This window comes from Agrilus planipennis, unplaced genomic scaffold, assembly GCF_000699045.2.
Source record: "Agrilus planipennis isolate EAB-ADULT unplaced genomic scaffold, Apla_2.0 scaffold198, whole genome shotgun sequence".
NCBI lineage: Eukaryota > Metazoa > Arthropoda > Insecta > Coleoptera > Buprestidae > Agrilus > Agrilus planipennis.
This window is the reverse complement of record NW_020438930.1, coordinates 19169-43796: the sequence shown is the minus strand read 5'-3', so window position 1 is coordinate 43796 and position 24628 is coordinate 19169. Positions and strand designations below refer to the sequence as shown.

The following is a 24628-nucleotide window of genomic DNA, read 5'->3' as shown; positions in this document are numbered from 1 at the left end:
TGAATAGTAAATTAATTCATTTTCATAATGATTTAATATGATTATTAATATTAATTTTCAAAGAGTGTAAAAGAAGAATTTTACTGTAAATTAAAAAAAAAGTAAATAATTATTTTTAAAATTAATTTTTGTCTGATAACTAATTTCAGTGTCATTATACGTAAATATTCAAAAATCTAACTGACCCCGTGTTATTTATTATTTGAGATATTATTTTTAACTGAATAAGGGAATTACTACAGTAACTATTGTTTATTTATTTTTTCCATAACAAATAACCAAAATAAAGTTATAATTTTTTATTCATTGATTTTTAAATAATATTGTTTTTAATAACTTACTTGTGAAATGATCTTCGAGGTTCTTTATTAGCTTTCCATTTGCAGATGAAACAGTACTGAACCATTTTTTTAATTATTTAAAAAATAAATTTAATTTACAAATGATGGACATGCCTTAGCGATCAGAATTGTGGTACAACAAAGGAGATGGAGCGAAGTTTCAGACAATCGGATACTTTTTATTCGTTATTTAGTAATCAAATACATACGATTACTAGCAGTATTTTGTATGATCAAACGCAAACTATTCTGTATTTAAGCATTAATTCTTTATTAAATAAATAGAAGTTTGATTTACAAATATTTTTGAAAAAATAACAAAACCTGATTAACTTTTTTATAACAATTTTCGGTAATATCAGCAGAAAGTACCTTATTTCATCATTAATCCAAATCTCTTTATCTTTAAATTTAATTTTAACGGTTAAAATCGTTTGCTTAAAGGTAAAATCGTTTCTCGGATTCTCAGCTGTTTAGCCCATTTTTGACACATTTACTTGCTCTTTATTTATACCAGGAAACATTCTTAGAAATTCGTGGCAAAATATTGCCAGATGCGGCCCTTGGTCGGCTGCAAGCGGTCAAACAATTTCTTGTGTAGGTGACAAGGTTTGTAAGAAAAATGTAAAATTGCCGAGTGAATCCGAGCACATGTATCGGGTATTAAAATGTCGAGCAGATATTCTCGATGCTATTCTCTCACCACCATTTCTAACACTGTTTCTAACATTTAATTCTTCCCGGTCACCGCCAGAGATCGCATGTACCTTTTATTTCTTTAACAAAATAAAAAAATTGAAATATAATTTAACAAAAAAGTTGTTCTGATCATCAGGGTACGGTAGGAAAGGACAACCGTAGCAGAGTGAGTGTATTGTCTTTGCTTTTGTAAGTTTAAAAATAATAAACTCCGTCAGACCGTTTTTTTTTTAAACTTAAAAAATAATTGGACTGTGCAAGAGACACTTCTGTAAAGGAAAAGTAATCATAAATTAATAAATTATAACACACCACGGTACGGTTGATATTTTTGCGAATGGAGGAGGACGAATTTCCGGCGGTATCTCCTAGCGTAGATTTTAATAAGGTGAGCAATTACTATATTCATTTAATGGAGCGCAAGTTTATGAATATGAACTTTTATTTCAGATTTTACCTATTCATCAAAAACGTATTATAGCCTTTATTAATCATTTTGTTACAACAACAGTATGTTTTTTAAACAGTTTCACTGGTTCTTGCGAGTCAAAACTAATGAATGTTGAACACAAAATGCAAAGGCTGGAAAGTTCACTATTAATATTAGAATCACATGTAAGCTTTGATAATTCTGGGTTTCTGTGTTACTGCAAACACTAATTGGAGTCTTACCTAAATGTAGCTATCATCTATGAGTAGTTTAAGGCCCAAAGAAGTTACCACAGTTATTAGCTTAGAATCATCAACGCCTCTTGAATTACCTGAAGTAACAGATTGTTGTGATGAAAATAAGGAAAATATTGAAGAAAATGTGGACTATATTTCAACAGCTTCAAGTGGAAATGTCACCGAAGATCCAAAATTAGCTCATTTTATGAAAATGTTACATGTTGGAGTTCCCTTACAAGCTGTGAGAATAAAAATGCAATTAGAAGGTGTAGATCCTTCTTTGTTAGAGTAAGTATACTTTTTTTTATCTATTATAATCTCAAAAGCATTCATTTGAATATTATACAATTTCCTTGAACATGTTTGTAATCAGAATCAGTTTTATTACAACGTGTGCAAGTAGTGTTAATTTGCAATTAGAATATTTACATCAGATGGTTTATCTCACCTTTTTTTTTCTTAAGCATTTTTTAAATACTGATAAGTATTTAAATTAACGCAAATAATTCTAAATATAGCTAGTAACAAAATATATTATTCATATTACTTTGTTTTCTTAAAAAAATTTCAGCAAAGCCTTTGAATGTGCAGTGAAGGAATAATATATAATATAGTAAATAAGCACATTATTTTTATAAAAAATTTGTGGTATATAACTGTAAATAAAACATTATATTTGAAAAAAGATTTATAACCTTTCATTTATATTAATTGTACATTTTACAATAACTTAAAATTGAATCATTTGTCCTTTTCGCTTCTTGTCACCACCTAGTTCAAAATGCTTACATCTTTTAAGAGGTATTTGTTTTCGATACTTGCATTCTGTACACTCCATTCTCAATACAATTTTCTTAGTAGTTTTAGCCTTAAAAACATAGTTGGAAGGTAAATAATATTTAAGAGGTATCAAATTTTACCTTCTTTCTGAATATAGGCTTTGTTTGACCACCAAAACCTTGTTGTTTTCTGTCATAACGTCTTCTACCTTGAGATGCATGACGCTCTTTTGATTTTTTATACTGCGTTACTTTATGTAATTTGTGAACTTTGCATTTTTTGCAAAATGTTTTTCTTTGCTTGGGAACGTTCACCTGAAAATAAATGTTTTTCTTATCACTACTAACCTCACTTCTTTGTTATTTATATACATAATCATATATTTGGTTAAAGTACACCTTATATAATTCAATAATAAGCCACATATTTATATATTATAATTTAGATTTATGGATGGTTCTTTAAAAACTAGATTGTTTTGGATTACTACTTACCATATTTACGTGAATCTGCTTCTCCAACTATTGTGAAATTGATACCGCAGCTAATGCAGTAAATTAACTAAGGCGATGTTCTGCTGACACGTAAAAACCCTAACCTTAACACCCTAACGCTGCTTTCACAGGTTCATATTTTGCGGGAATTTTAAAATGAGTCATATCTATTTACTGATTATTATACCCTAGTTGATCACCACATTTTTTTATATTTTATGGAAAGATGGGTCGTGTTTAGCGTATTCATCAGTTAGTGATTTTTACAGACATTGTACCTATCACTTATTATTTAAGAGCTGACTGAGTGACTAGGGTGGTTTTAAGAATTCGTATTACTACTCGATTATTCTCTTAATTTGTAATTGTATATTGAGTCAAAACACTTCTTAAAATTAGTATCTATTTCCTTCATAGAATGATCGTTTTAAAAAATTCGTTTAGAAACGGTAAAAATTAATGTTGTTGCTGATGATATTATCGTACTGGATTATTATGTCTGAAAGAAATAGTAGCGTAACTATTGCATTTTCAGTTTAGAAAAATGATGTAAACCAATTTAGTCAATCGAAAAGATTAAATTCGAATTATTTTTACCGCCTTATTCCCCTAGCGGTAGCATATTAAAACTGAATGATTTAATCTCGATGACAGCACACAAAGAAACCCTTGTACTCTCGAACCCCTCAATTCAATGGAATTTGAAATTATTTAATTCTGTTTTGATAAGCAAATATAGTAATAATTTATTTTGAAAATATCTGTGCTCTCTGTCTATTTTATAGAAGGAAAAACATTATTTGTAGTAACAGTTTTTCTAAAAGCCGGCAGTTCGGGTATCGACGGATTTATTCGGTTTTAGCGGCGCCATCTTCATTTTTGAACGAAGCTTGCTTGAAGCCGGTCAGTAGTGTTCTTGGTGTTCGTTGGTTGCAGTTGAGGAGAAGTAACAATAATAAAACCAAATATAAACAAAATGAGTACAAAGGATAATAACGAAGTAGCTGTTGAAAAAATCGAAAACGACAGAAGTGCCACTGATGGTAAATGTGAGTTGAAAGGAACGAAGAGGGCAGCAGAAGTAAGTACAACAGTAATTACTAATTACATATTTTATGTTTAAGTGCCAGAAGTACGACATTTTGATAATTTTTATTAATTTTGCACAAGAAATAGATAGAGGTAGTTATACATTTTAATAAACGCCGTTAATTGCAACTGTAGATGTACTTCTTGTGTAGGCTTTTCTAGTTTTCGAACCTTCCGAAGTACATGTGAGATAAATCCCAAAATTTTGTTGATACTAATCAAATTAAATTAATACATCTATTATTAATATCGTTTTTCAAAAATATATAACGTTTTACGTTTATTCGTTTTTGAAAATTCTGGGAAGCAACAATAATTAATATTGAAATAAATATGGAAGCCAGGCGTTAAGCATCCCGCCACATTTATAGAAGGTACCTAGTTGGAGGCTAAATTATCAATCCAAGATGGCGAAATCAATAGCTTGCTTTTACTTTGAGGCAGTTTCGCATTTAAAAATTACTTCTTTTCGTAGGGATTTCGATTTATATTTTATTGTTTTGTGTAGTTTCAATTATTTAAAAATATTGCGGTGATTATAGATATTGGTTTAAAGGTATATGGAATTAATATTTTAAGTACGTATTTTTTTAAATAAATAAAAATAAGTTGTGTGATTCAAACATAGGCGCCTATCTAGGTAGTTTGTATTTTTTTTTTATTTGTCGTATGAACGTTGAAGGTATATACATTTTTGCCTGTGGATATGATTTTGTGTAAAATAGCAATTTTTCAGTTAATATTGTTTTGCTAGAAATGAATGGGATGTTTTTTTCAAATTGTATTTTTCTTAGATGGAGCGTCATGAATAGTATATCCATCCTTCCTCCTTGCATTTATCCTCTCGTTTTAATCGTAGTACCTACATCAGCTTAAGTTGCTTTGACCAATGAGACGGTAGTATTCTTTTCATCCTTGTTTATCTCACATCCCACTACTGTACTTATCGTTACGATTCTCTAAAATACAGACGGTCAGAAGTATTTTAACAAAATGCATTCTCCCCGTTGTTAATGTCAATACTGTATTCATGTAAACATAAACGGCTTGTTTTATGGAAAAGGGGAAAACTTAACCACTGTGCAACGATACTTTTAATAGCGTTAAAATCAATTGCACAATACATTAAACCACGTTAAAAAAAGTATTTCAAATTTTCCTTCAGAAGAATTACACGTGAATAAATAACGTGGCACTTTTAAAAAAGACAAAATGCACTTTGAGAAAATCGTCTTGAAGAAAATTTTTCCGCCCTAAAATACCTATATTAACGCGCTGCTTAAAGAAAAGTGCAATTGTATATTTATTCTTCACCTACGTAAGTGATATGAGTGTGTACGTATATGTATGGGTACCTATATGAATGATTGCATATTAATTTTGTAAGAATTCTGAAAAGATTTTTCGAGCGTTAAAATTTTTGTGTATAGGTATACCTACATCTTTCGTTATTCCATGTTATTATGCAGACATGGTTTAACCGGTCAAATTTAAAATCTGAATTCAAGACCCAAAGCAAGAAAAGTTTTCCATTAAGGTATGCCTGGAAACGCTTCGTTAAATAGTTACACCCCTCTTAATATGAACATCAAAATATGATTTTTAGTTTTTTTCTCAAATTTGTCAATAGACAAAACAATTTTGGCAGACATGTTCTATTAACAGGGATATGTTTATGGAATTTTTTTAATTATCTCCTATTACAAAGGGTGAAATTAGCAACCATTATTTATTTTTTTTACTAGTATGTTTTTGGACATAAAAGGTACCTATCCGGTCTAAAGCTTGATTTACTTAGAACAAATTATTTTATTTTTGAATAAAAAATATTCACGGCCCACAGGATTTAAAATAGGTCATGTTATTTAAAAAGACGGTAAATGCTTGACAAGCTACTGTCAAAAAATCTATTTTTCGTGGACTCAAAATAATTATTTTAATTAACTTTTTTATTTCAATATTTGAGAAAAGTAACTAACTATCTTTGGGGGGGGGGGGCACGTAACGAAGTGTCTCCGAACGTATACTTTCACAGTATGTTCCTAACTCAAATTATAAGTTTCATGAAATATCATGTATATAGCCCGAGCGTACGCGGTACCTCCAATGCGGTATGGATGTTGCCCGTAGGTTAGACAACCCAAAATGCTAAAGTGCAGAAAGCGTTGTGTGTAATACGTTTATCAATTTTTTCACATGCGCTTTATTTGCAGGTACAGTTGGTATATTGATAAGTCTATTTTCTATGACTGTCCTCTATATCTAATATAACCATTTATTTTGCATTTACTGTGTAAACTAAACAATTTTCTGATTATTTAGGTACATTTTGTTTAACGGGTTTGTGAAATTTTTGCTCGAATTAAAAAGTGTTTCAAGTTTTTCTTTGTACGAATCACATTTAGCTTAATAATAGCCCGATCTTCAATTTTTTTATCAGTGGAAAACTTATTGTTTTTATTTTTCAACGGTACTATGATTGTTTTTGTTTTTAATTTTGTATATTATTTTAATTTGAAGTTAAAATAATGAATTTACTTTTTTTTAATGTAAATTATTTAGACAAAGTCTAGTAGGTATACAATATATCTATTTTAAATTTGTAGCCTAAAATCAGTTATATCAATTAAGCTACGCCTTCATGTGAGTTTCCAATTGAAACATTTTCCAAGGAATATAGAATATTCTGGTAAATTAAACATTTCATTAGCGTGTCTGTAACAACACATAAATATTTGTTTACTAAAGAAGTATTGCGCGCGCAGTCATTTTTGCTTTTAATTGACACGATGGGTTGCATATGCATACCTTACCTGCAACACTTCGAAAGATTGAGGCTACGGTTCCGAACAGTGATAAGATGCTATTATTATTAAGTTAAAACCGTTTTAAACATTGGTTTAATTTCCAAATGGCTTACTTATGACTTAATGTTTATTTGTTTAATCACATATACGAGTCATTAACCCCTTATAATAAAGTTGAGCATTAAATTATCTATTGTAATGTTTTTATTGAAAATAAAGTTCTATTCTATATTTCCATTTATATAATGATCGAAATGATGGCTAACTAAACTTAACCAACAAATTAATCTAAACTTAGTAATAGTATTAAGCTAAATCAAAAATATAAAATACATGGTTATTTTTTCGTGTTTCTTAAGGATAAAACGGAGGAAGTGAAAAAAGCAAGGAAAGAAGAAAACGGTGCGGGGTCAGAAGGTGAGGAGTTAGAAGAAGAAGAGGAAGAGGGTGCCGAAGGTGAGGAAGAAGACGAGGAGGATGAACTTCCCGAAGGTGACGAAGAAGAATTAGAATGTGAAGGTATGTAGGCACAACTTTTATTGGGTTTATGTATATTTATTATACATAATAATGGTAGAGTTGCTGGTGTCTCACATGGTTGAGTATGTTTTATTATATAATGATAAACCGATAGAGAATTAAAAAAATAAATATATATTAACATTAAAATACATATGTGTGTTTTATATTAATTTAATATTAATAAGTAAACAATATTTTAAAATGCCGACTAATATCATAAGGTCGTCAGTCCTAAGACTGGTTGGACACGCAGCTCCCACTATTTCCTATCTAGACATTTCTCTAAAGCTAGAACAACCTACATCCTTAACTATTTGTGAACAGTAATCTAATCTACGTATACATCTACTTCTAACTTCCGTTTCTGGTCCTAATATGACACTGAGATGTCCTACCAACCTATGTCGCCTATTTTTTATTGACTTCCATAGAGTCCTCTGTTCTTCTACTTTTTCTAAAATACCTCTTCATTTTTAATCTCTATCTGTGGTATCCTTATTCGCTTGTAACACCACATTTCGAACGCTTCTACCTTTTCTTTTCCGCCGCGCTCCAAACATACACCTTTAACAATCTCTTTCGAATTTCTAAATTAACCGTTCTTGAGCCTAGAAGTGACTGGCGACTCGACCCTGTGCTATCCTCTGCTTTATTTTCTTACTACTCCTTCCGTCCTGACTTATGTGACTTCCTAGATACCTAAAATCAGCCACTTCTTCTAATTTTTCGTCTCCTATCTTTATATTCGGCTCTTTTCCTACTTTTTCTTCCCTTGCATACCAGTATTTTTGTTTTACTTTTATTTATTTCTATACAGTACCGCCTTGTCAATCCGCTTCCATTTTATTTAAAGTTATCTCTAATTCCTTTCTAGATGCTAATACTGCTATATCATTTGCAACTCTAGGCATATTAATCTTTTGCCCCGGTATATCTATCCCTACAGTTGTACTGTCTTTAATGATGTTCACCGCAACTTTGATGTATAGATTAAAAAGTAGCGGTGACAGTGACTCCCTTCCTAATATTTACTTCTCTACGTTGCAGATATAGCTCTATAACTGCCTGTTGCGCTTTATACAAACTAAGTATCACTCTTCTATAACTAACTCACCCCTACATTTTTTTACATACAAGTTTTTTCCATTACACAAGTTATTTAAATATACATATATATGTAAATGAAAGTGGACGTTGGCAGAAAGTAACATTAGTTTTCTATTTTCTTTTCAGATGACGACGAAGAGGACGTGGAAGGCGAAGAAGGGGTGGACGAGGACGAAGATGATGCATAATAGCCGCATTTCGATCTCATTGAGCAAGTGACGGACTCATTACTCAGTGTACACTAGTCCGAACTTATTTGTGGCCTCCTTTTTATCTAGTTGATTATCAGTAGTTAGTTTAAAAGATAAAGTAATAAAAAAATGTTCTTGTTTCAACGTTCACATCATCATCGTCCACCCCCAACCGGTAGCCCAATTAGGTTGCCGTAGCATATATCGTAAGCGTAAATACATACTAAACGTTAAAACAGAATCAACAATTGTCTACATTGTTTCCAATTCAAGAAGCCACACAACTACTTTCGGATTATTGTTTTTCACTGTGCGGAGACTTCATCAGGGATCGCATGACTTGTTTTTTTCGTGTTCGTGCGTTAACTGCTGTTGGGACCTGTCATTATTAATATTATTAATTATTGCAAATCGGCCATACACCGGCCGTTGTCTTAATTACTCTTAACTTATTACTACCACTATATGCAGGGCTAAACGAGCGAACGAACATAAATAAAGGCAAATGGCAGACAGGTAGTATATGTGCGTAAAACAATACATACGCATACTCCACTTTTGGTTTTCGTGTTATTCTCGAATGCCCAATAATTGTCTAGTGGTTTCATTCGCTGTAGTTCATTGTCTCTTAATTGATGTACGGTTTATGTTTTCTTTGTCTTTAACAATTTTTTTTATAAAATGCATACTCGAAACAGTATTTTGCTGATATATTGGTAATGTTTCTACCTTTTAGTGCACATTTAAGTAATGTTAATAAGTTGTGTTCGGCTGCTCGTCTGGCTCTGTCCCTACGTACCCCTCGTTTGTAAAGAAAGTCCATTTTATTATGTACTTGTAAAGTTAGATGTAAATTAGTTTAAGTTGGTGTTCAATTTTGAAAAATCGTAACTATTCTGCCAGACGCCCCTCTTATTACTCTACTATTACTACTTCTGTTTTTATTTGCCGGTTTGTTTTCTTTAGTAAGTAGTTATTTGTGTACAATTTTTATTTTAGTAAAAATAGAAATTTTTAATGTACCACAAGTGCACAATTGATCAATTAAAACTAAAACCGTGTTTGTGTCATAAATACACGGGTTTTTTTTGAATTTCTTGAAAATTTGTAGAGATAATGGCAATAATGGCGAATGTAACAGATATAGGCATTTTTTAGTCACTTTTCCTCTCTTCTTTTTTAATTTTTTTAGATTGTTTTTGAGGTGGTTGTAAATTAAATAAAGTGTTGTAGAGTATTTGATGAATAGATGTTTTCCGCAGCTGATATGATATACTACTTTGTAAACTAATAACACTCGCTATTGCCTGACCTGCAAATGTTTTCTTCTGTGTGCAGTGCAGATAGACGTTAACTGTGTCATTGGTTTACAAGAGGCTGATCAATATGCGTATCGATAATTAAAAAGTAATGCTATAATAAGTTCTGTGAACTTGAGAGGTTTTTCAGAAGTAAATCTGAAGGAATACAAACCTGAAAATTTATTTTTAATTTTGTTGCATTTGAAAAGTAACTTGCGTATATTAGGAAAGAAGCAATATACATATATATACAGTTTTCACTAGTGATAAATTTTACTAGCGACGACCTAACTTAAAAATTTGTACATTATAAAATGTACATTTCATAATTTCCAAATTAAAAAATGATATACTCCTATTCAATATTATTTCGCGTAGAAGTATTTGAAAGGGTTTTTCAAATAGAAAAAAGGGTTCGTTTTTTGAATTCTCAGATGTACTTTTGAAAAATAAATCTTATTTTATGGGATGCAGAATTTATTTTGGTATATTTTTAAAGCAGAAGCGGAATAATTTTGTTACTGAAAGTTGTGAAGATGAAGATAATACTGCAAATACTTTTAAACGGCTTTCTAGAAATCTGTTCATATCAGCGATCCATTCCATCTATTGTTTAGACAATGAATGAAACCAATTTATTCTTATTGATATCTTCTTTTTTTACTTGACAAAAAAGGCATATTCGTTTGTTTATATAAGAACTTGAACAATCCTTACGTAATTCCTTGAAACTCATGATAAATTATGGCATTTGCCTTTTGTTTAACAAGTACAAGTTCTATGATAGAAATTAGAAATAAACATCAAAATGTATATTTTAAATCATTGCTCTTGTCTAGTAACATTGTCATACTTTTTAATTACATTTCATTTTTGTCATAAACAACGTTAATGTAAATACTGTTTTTTTATTTTTGATAAAGTACAAAAACAATAAACTCTACAAATGTGGTGACATTTTATACTTTCTGCATAAAAGAAACTTTAAAAGTGATGCTCGATTGTTATTTTTTTACATAAACTTGTGAAAAATATGTTGCGATGGTAAGTAGAGATAATAAAAGTTGCAAACATACAGCCCCATATCAGTCGTTTCTAGACAAATTAGATTGTTTTGAATCTTATTAAATGGATTACTCTTGATGTATAGAAGTTATAGAAGAGTGGTTGAAGTCTAAAATCACAGCTTATCTACGCGAGTAGTTTGAGTTCACTTTTCGTTTTTGTTATATTTAAAAAAACATTGAAACTGATTAAATAAATTCCAGCCACAGTAATGAGATGACTTGCGCTTCGGGAAAAAGATAAATTAGGATTGTCTTAAGAAAAGTACGAAATCTGATTTTTGTTAGATGTTAAACAAACGGAAATATTTTGATTTTTGTAGGGAACTGCATGACCCAGAAAATTAGGATAGGCTACCAAAGTTGCTCAGATTAGGGTTATTTAGGTGCCATTAAACAATCGGTATCTTTTGCTTTGTTATGCATATGCATAGAAATAACAATACATATTGTGTGTACCTATTTAACCAATTATATGGGACATTCTTTTATAAACCGCACAGATTTGGACAAAAATTGACACATTTTCGATTTGGCTGAAATTTTGTTTACGGGTTTTATATGAAAAAAAAAGACGTTCGAGAATTTTTTTTCAATATNATAAAAAAATAAACGAAAAAATTATATGATTATTTTAGTGTTTTTTATTTATTTTTTTAAATTTGTATAAAGTTTCATGTGATAATAAATGATATTACTAGATAAGGAGTATAGAATAATTATTTCAATGACGATACGAGACACTGAAATAAGGCGTGCTATGGAATCCGCTCACCAATGTAACGTGCCGCGCCGGATGAATTAATATCTATGATTAATTTTAATCAATTAACATAAGCGGTCCTGTATCAGTAATTTTTTGACAGGTGAAAGACGTGTTTTATTTAATAAAAAAAAGGTTAAGTTACAAGAAGCGCTTTGTACATTTTTGAGATATCGATCACTTTTCCAGCTCTTGTGATTTACGTACCTGCTGAATAATTGCTCATTTACTTGTTTATAGGAATATTTCGCATTAAAGAATTATTAGAAAAAGGCAATAACTTTTCAAAAGGGTAATTTGCACAATATTATATTGGAGAAAATTGTATAATATACGAGAACGATACTTGGGTAAAAAAGATCAACATTTATTCACTAATTTATACATAATATTTTTCAACTGAATATTTTTTAAGAAACTCAAATTAAAATATGTTCATTAGACACGAAGCTTTCAACTTGATTGACTATAATCTTAATATAATAAAGACGTTAGAACGCAGCGAAGGCTAGATTTTGTGCTGATTTTTCGTCAGGCAAAAGGGTAAACAACATTGCCACCAATTTGTTCAGCTAGTTTGTGCAGTATTTTAAGTCCTGGTCAAAGAAATTCATATAACGATACTATACGTATAATTAATATATAAGAAGGTAGGGGACTCAAACAAGTTATAGTTTCAGTTATGATATATTACCCTAATAAACTGTTACATGGGAGCCGCACTAAACAGATTTCCGTAACCGTTTTAATTTTGACGTATTTTGTAAAAGAGGTTGCCTAGTTCGGAAACGAATTATTTAAATCGCTTTTATATTAATTACTAATTGATTTGTTAATAATTACACTTATTTTTGAAGGAATTACACCGCACGGAAAATAGCGATGCACTATGTGTGTTGACTATTACCACGATAAAAGGCCGATCTAGTCGTTTGAAAGACTATAACTCCTCGATTGTAAAGTAGTTGTTTATAAGAAAACTAGCGTACCTGCTGATTAGTTAATAACAACGGATAGCCCGTATGGCGTAGGTATTGCCAGCCGTCTACCACAGATAAGGGATAAGGCACGCGTTTTATTACAATGTTAGCAATTTTGAATTGGTTTACTCCCGTAGGCTATTAACAAAACGAGCTATTAAAGCGAAATTTTTGAGTAGCGTAAATATATCGGCCTTCGTCCCTATCATGAAATGAACCGATAAGGGTTCGACGTTCAAGTGTTGCTCTGTTTTGACCATGAAGGACCATGCTTTTGTCATCAAATAAAACGATGTTTCAGTTTTAGCAGTTTATTTTTGAAATATTATTTTTGTAAATTATGTATACAGTTAGGTATACAAGCCAATCTGCTATACATATATGATACAAAAGATGACTATACACCTAACTTACTTCTTTTGTTCACTCTCCCTTTTTAATGCACATTTTAAAATCAGAATTTTAACCTCTGCGTATTATCTTTTAATCTATTAATCATTTACTTAATTATGGCGTAGCATGTAATCGTTCTCTCATCTTTTTATTGTAAGAATGGTTTTTCTTTTGATTGTAATTATTTTCGGATAGTCGTTTTTAAAGAAAATGTTTCAAACTTGACCAAAAAATATAAATGGATTACAAGCATTTCTAATATTCATAACAGAAAATATTGTGTGTGGTACATGCGCACATGAATAGTACGTTAGTACGTATAACATTTGTGCCTCCTTAAATTTGTTCCTTTGGTTTAATATTCAGGCGAATATAGTATTAATAGTATTACATCTCAATCCATAGAAAATATTGTTTTCTCCTCGATAATGTATGTAACGATGTAAATTTTGCAATAAGTTTTTCTTAAATTTTTTATAATTAAAACGTGCTGAAACCACCATGAGCTGGTGATGTGTAAATACTTTATATCCTTTGCAAACCTGTAAACATGTATAATTTTTAATTAGAAGGTAAACAACATAATAAAACGGAAAAAGTTCTAACGTGACTGCAGAAGAAAATATAACATCTGCACGATAGCCGTATTTATGATAATCAATAAAAAATATATCTGCAATTATTACCGATCTGGGGTCGCTTTCTAAAATGCAGCCCTTGCAGAAACATAGGTCATTATTTACATTCGATAAAGTCCTAAAAACGAGCACACCACAAGTGATAGTGGAGACAAACTTTTTGCTTTGCTCGACTTTCCCAGAAAAAAGAAATTGCTTATTTATTATCTAATTTAACGTTACATGGTCACATTCAGACGGAATTGGGGGATCCCGCCCTTTATACTTCTCGACCCTCCGCTTACTTCCGACAGTTTTTCTAAATCTCCAGAAGTGAAAAGTTCGTTTATATTTGAACACCCCTCGTATATATACAAGGTGTCTCATTTATAATAATTACAACAAAAAAGTGTTACACAATTTTTCAATCCAGTAACAATTGAGCTCGCAAATCGTCTTTGTAAATTTGAACGTACAATTCGTTTCATTACGGGCCTGGATCTAGGCGACTAACGTCGCTCAGCTTATCTAGTGTGAATGTAACAAGTACCTACCGGGAAGAAGTCGAATGCACTTCCACCTTGTAAAAAAAAGGTAAAAGTGAAAAAGAAAAGCATTCCTTTTATAAAAAATGTCGAAATTGTCCGCCATTCGCTTCAATGCAACACTGACAGCGGCGTACCCAGTGTCTGCGAATTTTGGCCCAGATACCGGGAATATTTCGAATTATACGATAGGCTTTGGTAATGTAACTCATCACCAACTGACGGTTGAATAAGAACTCTACTAGAATGCACTATCACACTACTAATTGTCCTTATTGTAATAGTCTTTTATGAAATGACCACTGTTAAGTATAGTACATTTTATTTTATTGTATTGGCTACTCTGCTTTGTCTAGGTTTGGTAGTACTGCCCACGCGTTCTTGTGTAAGTAGGTAGTAGCTGTCGACCAAAAGTAATCGGAGTGAGACGATACAAAAGTATATTGTAATGTTTTGGATACTAATAAACTAAATCTAAATAACTTAAAGGACCATTTTATTAACATGGTAGCATGCGTGGTTGAAAAAAGTTAGTGCGGAATAATAGGCCTGAGATTTAAGGGCGTAAAAGAAAAAACAAAAAAAGTTGTTTGTGGAAAGAATTTGAAGCCGGTAAATTTCAAGATGTCGTACATAAAAATTGATGATATTACAATACCAATTTTCGATGGGTCAGATTATTCAAACTGGAAAAAGAGAATACTAAAATTTTTGGAGTTCAAGAAGTGTAAAGAAGTGGCTACAAGAGTAAGAGCAATTGGAGACGACGAGGGAGCTTGGAAAGAAGCAGACATCAAAGCAATAAACTACATTTATAGTGGTATTTCAAATAAACAGCTTGAATATATTGGAGATTTAGAGTCGTCATATGAAATTCTGAAAAAGTTCGATGCAATGTATCTAAAAGAGTCAACTGCTTTACAAATAGTCCGAAGAAGTAATTTAGAAAGCATTAAATTAAAGGATTTTTCAGATGTAACGGAATTTTTTGATAAGTTTGAAAAAGCAGTGAACGAGCTCAAAATGGCGGGCGCGACCGTTAGTGAGCAAGAAAAGTTAAGGTACATGCTGAAGGCACTACCACCAGCATACAGCCATATTGGTGATTTGATTGACGTTTTACCAGATCAGGACAGAACAGTTGAATATTTAAAAAGTAAAATTAAGTTGAAATCAGCTGAAGAAGTTAATAGTACAGAACAGATGGAAGAGAATCTTGCCAAGTCCAATGCATTTGTGTCTAATTTTCGAGGAAAATGCTTTCATTGTGGTAAATCAGGACATTTCAAAAAACATTGTCATTTATATAGTTCTAACATACAAAGAGGTCGTAGTGGTAGACATCGAAGTGTGTCAAGAGGTCGTGGGACTTATAGAGGGAGACACAGAAGTGGCAGTGGTGGCGCAAGTTACGCATCGTATCAAGGTCAAGATAGTGAAGACAGCTTTAGAGGAAATGCGTTCATTACACAAATAAATGCAGCAGAAGTAAACTGCAAAAGCGAACTTAAGAAAAATAAAATCAATTGGATTCTCGATAGCGGTTGCACAGATCATGTTGTAAATGATGATAAAATGTTTTTTGAGTCTATTGTTTTAAAAAAATCCAATTAATGTTAGGCTAGGTGATGGTAGAGTATTGAATGCAACTAAAATTGGAAAAATACTGACTGAATTTGATGTTTTTGGTAAAAAATATGAAGTAAGTTTATATAATGTATTCTATGTTAAAGAAATGAGACAAAATTTAATCAGTTATTCTAAAGTCACTAAAAAAAATACTATAGTATCTAAAGGTAATACATCAAAAATATATAATAAGAAAAACGAATTGATAGCAGTTGCTTTTAAAAGAGAAAATCTATATCACATGACAAGTTATTTATGTGATCAATCGAATGAGGTTAATTCTAGTATTATAAACGAAAAAAAATATAAAATGTCTTAAGGAAAAATGGCACAGAACTTTAGGTCACATTAATTTTAACTATTTAAATATTTTATGTAAAAATGCGTTACTTGAAGGAATTCCAAGTAAGTTAGAATCTGAGTTCATGAAATGCGCTATTTGTATTGAAAGTAAAATGCACAATGTTCTTTTTGAAAATAATAGAAAACATGCAAAAGAAATTTTAGAAATAATCCACACTGATTTGAATGGGCCTCATGCAACAACAGGTGTATCTGGTGAAAAGTACTTCATAACATTTATTGATGATTATAGTAAGCTAGCGAAAATATATTGTATCAAATCTAAATCTGATGTGATTAATTGTTTCGTTGAATATGTAAATCAAATGGAGAATTTAACTCGTAAGAAAATTAAAATACTAAGATGCGATAATGGCCGAGAATATTTAAATAAAAGTATTTTTGAGTTTGCTAGGAATAAAGGTATACAAATAAGTTCTTGTCCACCATATGTGCACGAATTAAATGGAGTTGCGGAAAGATATAACCGATCAGTAATGGACATGTCTAGATGCTTATTAGCTGAAGCAAAAGTGAATAGAAAATATTGGCCGGAAATTGTTAAAACGGCAACTTATCTGAAAAATAGATCACTCGCAAATACAGTTGAAACTAAAACACCGTATGAAATATTTTTCAAAATAAAACCAAATGTAAAGTATTTGAGATTGTATGGCAGTAGAGTTTTTGTACGGATACCAGAACAGTTAAGAAAATCTAAATGGGACAATAAAGCAAATCGAGGAATTTTGTTGGGATATACCGACATGGGCTACAGAGTGTTAGTGAATAATAGAGTGATTAATGCAAGACATGTAGACATTATAGAAGAAAATGTAAAGTGTATATGTTTTAGTGATGAGGAAAAGGTAAATGATACTCGTAGTGAAATTATCACAGATGAAGCGTATCAAAGTCAGAATACTCGAAATACCAGTGAATTTGAAGAACCTGAACAAAATATTAGTGAAACTGAAAACAGCGAACCAAATACAATTAATATTAATGATAGTGAACCAAATACAATTAATGTTAATGATGAGACTGAATGTAACTTAAGACGCTCTACTAGAGAGCCAAAACCGAATAGTCGTTATTTTAATGAAAATACTGTTCAATATGTCTATGTAAACTTTTGTAATGCAGTCGTTCCTGGTACAGTTAAGGAAGCGATGCAAATGAGCGATTCTGAAAATTGGAAAAAGGCGATGGATAGTGAAATTTGTAGTCTTGAACAGAATAATACTTGGAAACTAGTCGAAAAACCAAAAGATAAGAAAATTATAGATGTAAAATGGATTTTCAGAAAGAAAAATGAGAAAACATATAAAGCTAGGTTAGTTGTTAGAGGCTTTCAACAAGAAGATTATATAGATAACATTTATTCTCCTGTTGTAAAAGTACAAACATTTAAATTATTACTTGCGATTTGTTGTCAAAGTGGGTATATTATTGACCAGTTGGACGTTGAAACAGCGTTTTTGAATGGAAAAATAAATACAGAAGTCTATGTAAATCAGCCTGAGGGGTTTGATGATAAATCAGGTAGAGTTTATAAATTGTTAAAGTCTTTGTATGGCTTAAGAGAAAGTCCAAGGTCATGGTATGAATGTTTTAACGAGTTCATGTATAAATTAAAATTTACAAGAAGCAAATATGACTATTGTTTGTATGTGAAATGTCAAAATGACGTATATATCTATGTAATATTGTTCGTAGATGATTTGCTGATATGTAGTCAAAGCCAAAAGGCAATTTAAGATGTAAAATTAAAATTGTCTAAACGATTTAAAATGAGAGACATGGGTAAAACAGGAACTTATGTTGGAATAGATATTGACTATGATATTATAAACAATAAAATGACATTTTGTCAAAAAATTATATAGAGTCTTTGGCAATTAAGTATAATTTGGAAAAAGCTAAATTATATAACACACCCATGGAAACTAATTTAAAGCTAAAACCTGCGAAAATTCCAAATCCAAATATAAAATATAGAAATCTAATTGGCGAACTCTTATATATAAGTACAGGCACTCGTCCTGATATAGCGTATAGCGTTAACTATTTAAGTCGTTTTCAAAACTCTTATGACGAAACACATTATAAATATGCTCTTAGAATCTTGAAATATTTGTATGCAACTAAAGATCTGAAAGTAAGCATATAGAGATGGATGAGCTCACAAATACTATCATTGATTTTTTGTCGAGCGACGAAATGCAGGAGGCTGCCATCCAAAAAGAATACGATGATAAGGACGCGTATACTTGTAAGTTTTTACAACGCAAATATAAGTTTGACGCGCGCGTAGTTCAAAAAAGTAACGCGCGAACAGGGAATCAACCCGTAAAAAGAAGCCGTATAAATTGTAAACGTTAGAAATAAAAAAGTTCGGTGGAGATGTACGAGATTAGCTCAAGTTTTGGAGTGGATTTAAAAAGATACACGAAGACTCAAACATAGTCGGCGAGGATAAATTTCAGTTGTTACAGCAATCCATAGTACCAGGATCACCCGCAGAAGAGCTTGTTGATAGCTATCCACCAACAAGTGATAACTATCCATGTGTAATCAATAGTTTGAAACAACGATATGGCCGTGATGATCTACAGATAGAAGTGTATGTGAGGCAGCTGCTTCAATTGAGAATGCAGTGTCCTCCGAAAAATTGCCATTATCTAGGTTGTACGACAAGATCGAATCTCAATTACGCGCTTTAAGTACGCTCGGGGTAACCACAGATAAATGCGCGGCTANGGCCGGCATCGAAACTGTTATAATTTTATAATTTTTTATTTTGTTTCAAAAGTCAAAAGTGTTATAACATTTTATGTTCCAAATGTCCGTAGGAATCTGTGGTATAAATATTAATTATTATAACTGGGACACCCTATATGAGATGAAAGGCAAAATTCCATTTTTTACTGCAGGGGAGGTCCCCTCGTAATTGCAAATCCTACTACCTCTGCTTACAGGTGTGCGTATGTGCACCTAACTTAGTTCCTCCCTCCTTGAGTGAGCACGTCCTATTGTGAGGTTCTGCTGGATATTCTTGGAATGATTATTTGTTCTATAACTCTGTTTTTACACTGAAAAATATTTCCAATTCGTTTGCTCAGTATACAACAAACAGTAAACAATACAAATATTAATACAATAACAACAATATTTATCGAAAAGCCAAATTTGTGTATAAAGGGGTCAATTCAAATTGACTGTTTAAATCTTTAGCCTCTTGCATTAGTTTATTTATATCATCAAGCATTAAATTTAAAGTTTACATACTTCGTGGGTTTTACATCTGTCTTTCTAACATTTGGTGGTTTCTAATAAAAATTNCTGGTCACATGATGTTATTGGCTCTTGACGATGTCAGTGAGTGTAAGCATTAATACATATATTGTTGAATTTATAGTAGGAAGAATGCGGATTTTGAAAAGAATTTATTTGGTGGAGAGAGGGAAAGAAGTAGGGATACGTTTAGGAGGAGGAAGGAGATATTAATTAATAAAAAAAATAATAAAATAAAATAAAAATCACTCAATGAACACTGATCGATGAAGGGTTGTCTAAACACAGCACCGATTTTTCAATTCAATGATATTTTTCTTCCAACAAAATTCTGTTTGAGCCCCATATAAATTACAACACGAAGGGGGTAGAAGAATTTTGTTATCTTCATCAGGTATTGAATAAATTCTCCGATAGCCAAAGTGATTTTCATTCAGGATAGGAATATACAAAATGCATGTAATAGTGTCATTTACCTAAAGTAAATTTAATTTTAAGAATTCATATCACAGATGAAGCGTATCAAAGTCAGAATACTCGAAATACCAGTGAATTTGAAGAACCTGAACAAAATATTAGTGATACTGAAAACAGCGAACCAAATACAATTAATATTAATGATAGTGAACCAAATACAATTAATGTTAATGATGAGACTGAATGTAACTTAAGACGTTCTACTAGAGAGCCAAAACCGAATAGTCGTTATTTTAACGAAAATACTGTTCAATATGTCTATGTAAACTTTTGTAATGCAGTCGTTCCTGGTACAGTTAAGGAAGCGATGCAAATGAGCGATTCTGAAAATTGGAAAAAGGCGATGGATAGTGAAATTTGTAGTCTTGAACAGAATAATACTTGGAAACTAGTCGAAAAACCAAAAGATAAGAAAATTATAGATGTAAAATGGATTTTCAGAAAGAAAAATGAGAAAACATATAAAGCTAGGTTAGTTGTTAGAGGCTTTCAACAAGAAGATTATATAGATAACATTTATTCTCCTGTTGTAAAAGTACAAACATTTAAATTATTACTTGCGATTTGTTGTCAAAGTGGGTATATTATTGACCAGTTGGACGTTGAAACAGCGTTTTTGAATGGAAAAATAAATACAGAAGTCTATGTAAATCAGCCTGAGGGGTTTGATGATAAATCAGGTAGAGTTTATAAATTGTTAAAGTCTTTGTATGGCTTAAGAGAAAGTCCAAGGTCATGGTATGAATGTTTTAACGAGTTCATGTATAAATTAAAATTTACAAGAAGCAAATATGACTATTGTTTGTATGTGAAATGTCAAAATGACGTATATATCTATGTAATATTGTTCGTAGATGATTTGCTGATATGTAGTCAAAGCCAAAAGGCAATTTAAGATGTAAAATTAAAATTGTCTAAACGATTTAAAATGAGAGACATGGGTAAAACAGGAACTTATGTTGGAATAGATATTGACTATGATATTATAAACAATAAAATGACATTTTGTCAAAAAATTATATAGAGTCTTTGGCAATTAAGTATAATTTGGAAAAAGCTAAATTATATAACACACCCATGGAAACTAATTTAAAGCTAAAACCTGCGAAAATTCCAAATCCAAATATAAAATATAGAAATCTAATTGGCGAACTCTTATATATAAGTACAGGCACTCGTCCTGATATAGCGTATAGCGTTAACTATTTAAGTCGTTTTCAAAACTCTTATGACGAAACACATTATAAATATGCTCTTAGAATCTTGAAATATTTGTATGCAACTAAAGATCTGAAAGTAAGCATATAGAGATGGATGAGCTCACAAATACTATCATTGATTTTTTGTCGAGCGACGAAATGCAGGAGGCTGCCATCCAAAAAGAATACGATGATAAGGACGCGTATACTTGTAAGTTTTTACAACGCAAATATAAGTTTGACGCGCGCGTAGTTCAAAAAAGTAACGCGCGAACAGGGAATCAACCCGTAAAAAGAAGCCGTATAAATTGTAAACGTTAGAAATAAAAAAGTTCGGTGGAGATGTACGAGATTAGCTCAAGTTTTGGAGTGGATTTAAAAAGATACACGAAGACTCAAACATAGTCGGCGAGGATAAATTTCAGTTGTTACAGCAATCCATAGTACCAGGATCACCCGCAGAAGAGCTTGTTGATAGCTATCCACCAACAAGTGATAACTATCCATGTGTAATCAATAGTTTGAAACAACGATATGGCCGTGATGATCTACAGATAGAAGTGTATGTGAGGCAGCTGCTTCAATTGAGAATGCAGTGTCCTCCGAAAAATTGCCATTATCTAGGTTGTACGACAAGATCGAATCTCAATTACGCGCTTTAAGTACGCTCGGGGTAACCACAGATAAATGCGCGGCTATGCTTTTACCGTTGGTGGAATCTTCATTGCCCGAAGAAATATTGCGTGTGTGGCAAAGGTCGAGTGAGACCAGAAACGCGAGTGACAATGTAAACGCACCAGATATGTCAAAAACGCGATTGATGAAGTTAATCGATTTTTTAAAGGCGGAAGTAGAAGGTGATCAAAGAATCTGTTTAGCAGTCGAGGGCTTCACCCTGGCGGATAACGCGAATAAAGCAACGAGTGCCAGTAAACCGAGAGCGAAGCAAGAAACGAAAGATGTAGCCACTGCTCGAAATTTGATTGCTGTGAAAAGCCGAGATAAATCGTGTGTGTTTTGCGAAAAAACGAATCATGAAAGTGCTAACTGTTTTAAAGCGAAGAAGATGTCACTTTCGGAGATAAAAGAGGTGTTGAAGAGAAAACGCGCGTGCTACAACTGTTTGAACGTAGGCCATGCGGGTAAATTTTGTCGCGCGAACGTAAAGTGTACGAAATGTTCGCGACATCATGTCGATCTGACGTGTTACGATGAAGAAAAACGCTACACAGAAAATAGAGCAAACGCGCAAAGTTCGGTAGACGCCGTCAATGTGAAAAAGGAGTGCTCATTAACAACTTCTTCGAATGTACCAACTTGTTTTATGCAAACTCTAAAAGTAAAATTGTACACTGATACGAATGAATTGACAATGCGCGCGGTGATAGATAGCGGCTCGCAGAATTCTTATATTTTGAAAAGCGTTGCACGACAATTAAATTATGAACCGATTGGGAAGCAAAACGTGGTACATTTATTATTCGGCGATAAAAAATCGAGCGTCACTTCCCATAATAAATATTTAGTGCGCGTTGGAAATCTTGCAGATAGTTACTGGTGCTATTTTGAAGCGCTCGACGAGGATGAAATCTGTTCGGAAGTGCCGTCAGTAACAAAGGGAAGCTGGCTGCAAGAATTAGATCGCTTCAACATTAAATTAACAGATGTGGATAGCACCGAAAACACCGTGGGTCTTTTAATCGGTGAAGATGTAGCGGGTAAATTACTTACGGGACAAATACGTCAGCTCAAAAATGGCATGACAGCAATTGAGACATACCTGGGCTGGACGCTGATGGGTAAAGTACCCGTAATAAATGAAAGAGAGAATCTAGCCGTATCAGCAATCTCCATGTACGTAAATAGCAATATAATCGAAGACTTATGGTCTCTAGACGTTTTAGGGATTAAAGATCCAATTGAGCACAAGACACAAAAAAGACACGACGAGGAGGTGGAGATAGTGTTCAGACAGACGATAATAAAAAATGAAGAAGGCCGATATGAGGTGAAATTGCCGTGGCTCGAATCCCACCCTACGCTTGTGGATAATAAACATTTAGCCATACAACGTTTGCAAGCCATGGTTAATAAATTGCAGAAAGCTGGTAAATACGAAGAATACGGTTCTATTTTCCACGATTGGTTGAGAAAGGGGTTCATGGAGCGTGTACCGGTGGAAGATGAGAACTGTTGGGGTCATTATTTGCCCCACCGCCCAGTTTTCAAAGAAAATTCGACGACTACTACGAGGCCTGTGTACGATGCATCGGCAGAGGGAAAGAATTGTCCATCCCTCAACAGCTGTTTAGAAAAGGGACCGAACCTCATCGAGTTGGTAACCGATATTTTATTGCGATTTAGAATAGGTAAAATAGGTGTAGTTTCGGACATAAAGAAAGCGTTCTTACAAATTAGTGTGGACCCGGTAGACCGTAATTTTTTGCGATTTTTATGGTATGACGCATCGGGTAATTTAATAATGTATAGACACTGTAGAGTAGTTTTCGGGGTATGCAGTAGTCCTTTTATCTTTGGCGCGACGATAAATTTACATTTAGATAATTACTTGGATTCGTTGGCTAATGATGCGAGCAAGAGTAAAAATGTATTCAACACGCTAAAACTTAAGCAAAGTTTTTATGTAGATAATTGCGTTACGAGTCTAAATAGCGTTAACGAATTGAACGATTTTATTTCTAATTCGAAAACACTGATGGACGCCGGTCAATTTGATTTACACGGGTGGGAACACACCAAAGATGGCAATTCCCAGACACCCAGCATTGTACTTGGGATGCGGTGGGATAAAGAGACAGATTATTTATCGTTAAATACGTCTAATTTGAGTAAACTAGAATTCCCGAAAATTACAAAGAGAAATATTCTTTCGGTAGCTCATCGAATTTTTGATCCGTTGGGTTTCGTCTCGCCGGTATCACTTGGCCCTAAAATTTCATTGCAGGAAGCGTGGGCAACTAAATTATCGTGGGACGATGAAGTTAGCGACGAGACTAAAAAGAAATTTAATGATTGGGTTAATGAATTAAAAAATTTAGATCAAGTTAAAATGCCGCGTTGCATGATTGGAGAAATAGATGAAAATACGAACGTAAGTTTACACACTTTCGTCGACGCGAGTAAATTAGCATACGCGACAGTAATTTTTATTAGAGTACAAAAGGATTCGGAAATAAAGGTTTATTTTGTACAATCTAAAACGCGAGTAGCCCCATCAAAGAAGAATACGACGAACGCATCCACGAGTATGCCGCGATTAGAATTGTTAGCGGCTACGATCGGTGCGCGATTAGCTACGCAA

At 32.5% G+C, this 24628-nt stretch overlaps 4 protein-coding genes across 4 annotated transcripts in view; 3 read left to right on the top strand and 1 right to left on the bottom strand.

The window, feature by feature from the left end:
- Positions 1–347: 347 nt before the first annotated feature.
- LOC108739350 (WASH complex subunit 3) lies at positions 348–2384 on the top strand. Its single transcript, XM_018473224.2, has 4 exons — positions 348–1428; positions 1491–1655; positions 1723–1997; positions 2281–2384. The coding sequence occupies exons 1-4, from the start codon at positions 1378–1380 to the stop codon at positions 2309–2311; spliced, it is 522 nt and encodes a 173-aa protein (XP_018328726.1). The 5' UTR covers positions 348–1377; the 3' UTR covers positions 2312–2384.
- On the bottom strand, positions 2385–3106 carry LOC108739352 (60S ribosomal protein L44). The gene is made up of 3 exons (XM_018473227.2): positions 2984–3106; positions 2630–2803; positions 2385–2577 (listed from the first exon to the last, which is right to left on the bottom strand). The coding sequence occupies exons 1-3, from the start codon at positions 2984–2986 to the stop codon at positions 2440–2442; spliced, it is 315 nt and encodes a 104-aa protein (XP_018328729.1). The 5' UTR covers positions 2987–3106; the 3' UTR covers positions 2385–2439.
- A 766-nt stretch (positions 3107–3872) lies between these two features.
- Positions 3873–10955, top strand: LOC108739351 (glutamic acid-rich protein-like). The gene is made up of 3 exons (XM_018473226.1): positions 3873–4064; positions 7239–7398; positions 8635–10955. The coding sequence occupies exons 1-3, from the start codon at positions 3960–3962 to the stop codon at positions 8694–8696; spliced, it is 327 nt and encodes a 108-aa protein (XP_018328728.1). The 5' UTR covers positions 3873–3959; the 3' UTR covers positions 8697–10955.
- A 10462-nt stretch (positions 10956–21417) lies between these two features.
- LOC112904361 overlaps positions 21418–24628 on the top strand; it is a 10426-nt gene continuing 7215 nt past the window's right edge. The window contains exons 1-3 of the mRNA XM_025974188.1: positions 21418–21517; positions 21903–22093; positions 22151–23644. Of these exons, the coding sequence (XP_025829973.1) occupies positions 21418–21517; positions 21903–22093; positions 22151–23644 (1785 nt within the window). The remainder of the gene's footprint in view (positions 21518–21902; positions 22094–22150; positions 23645–24628) is intronic.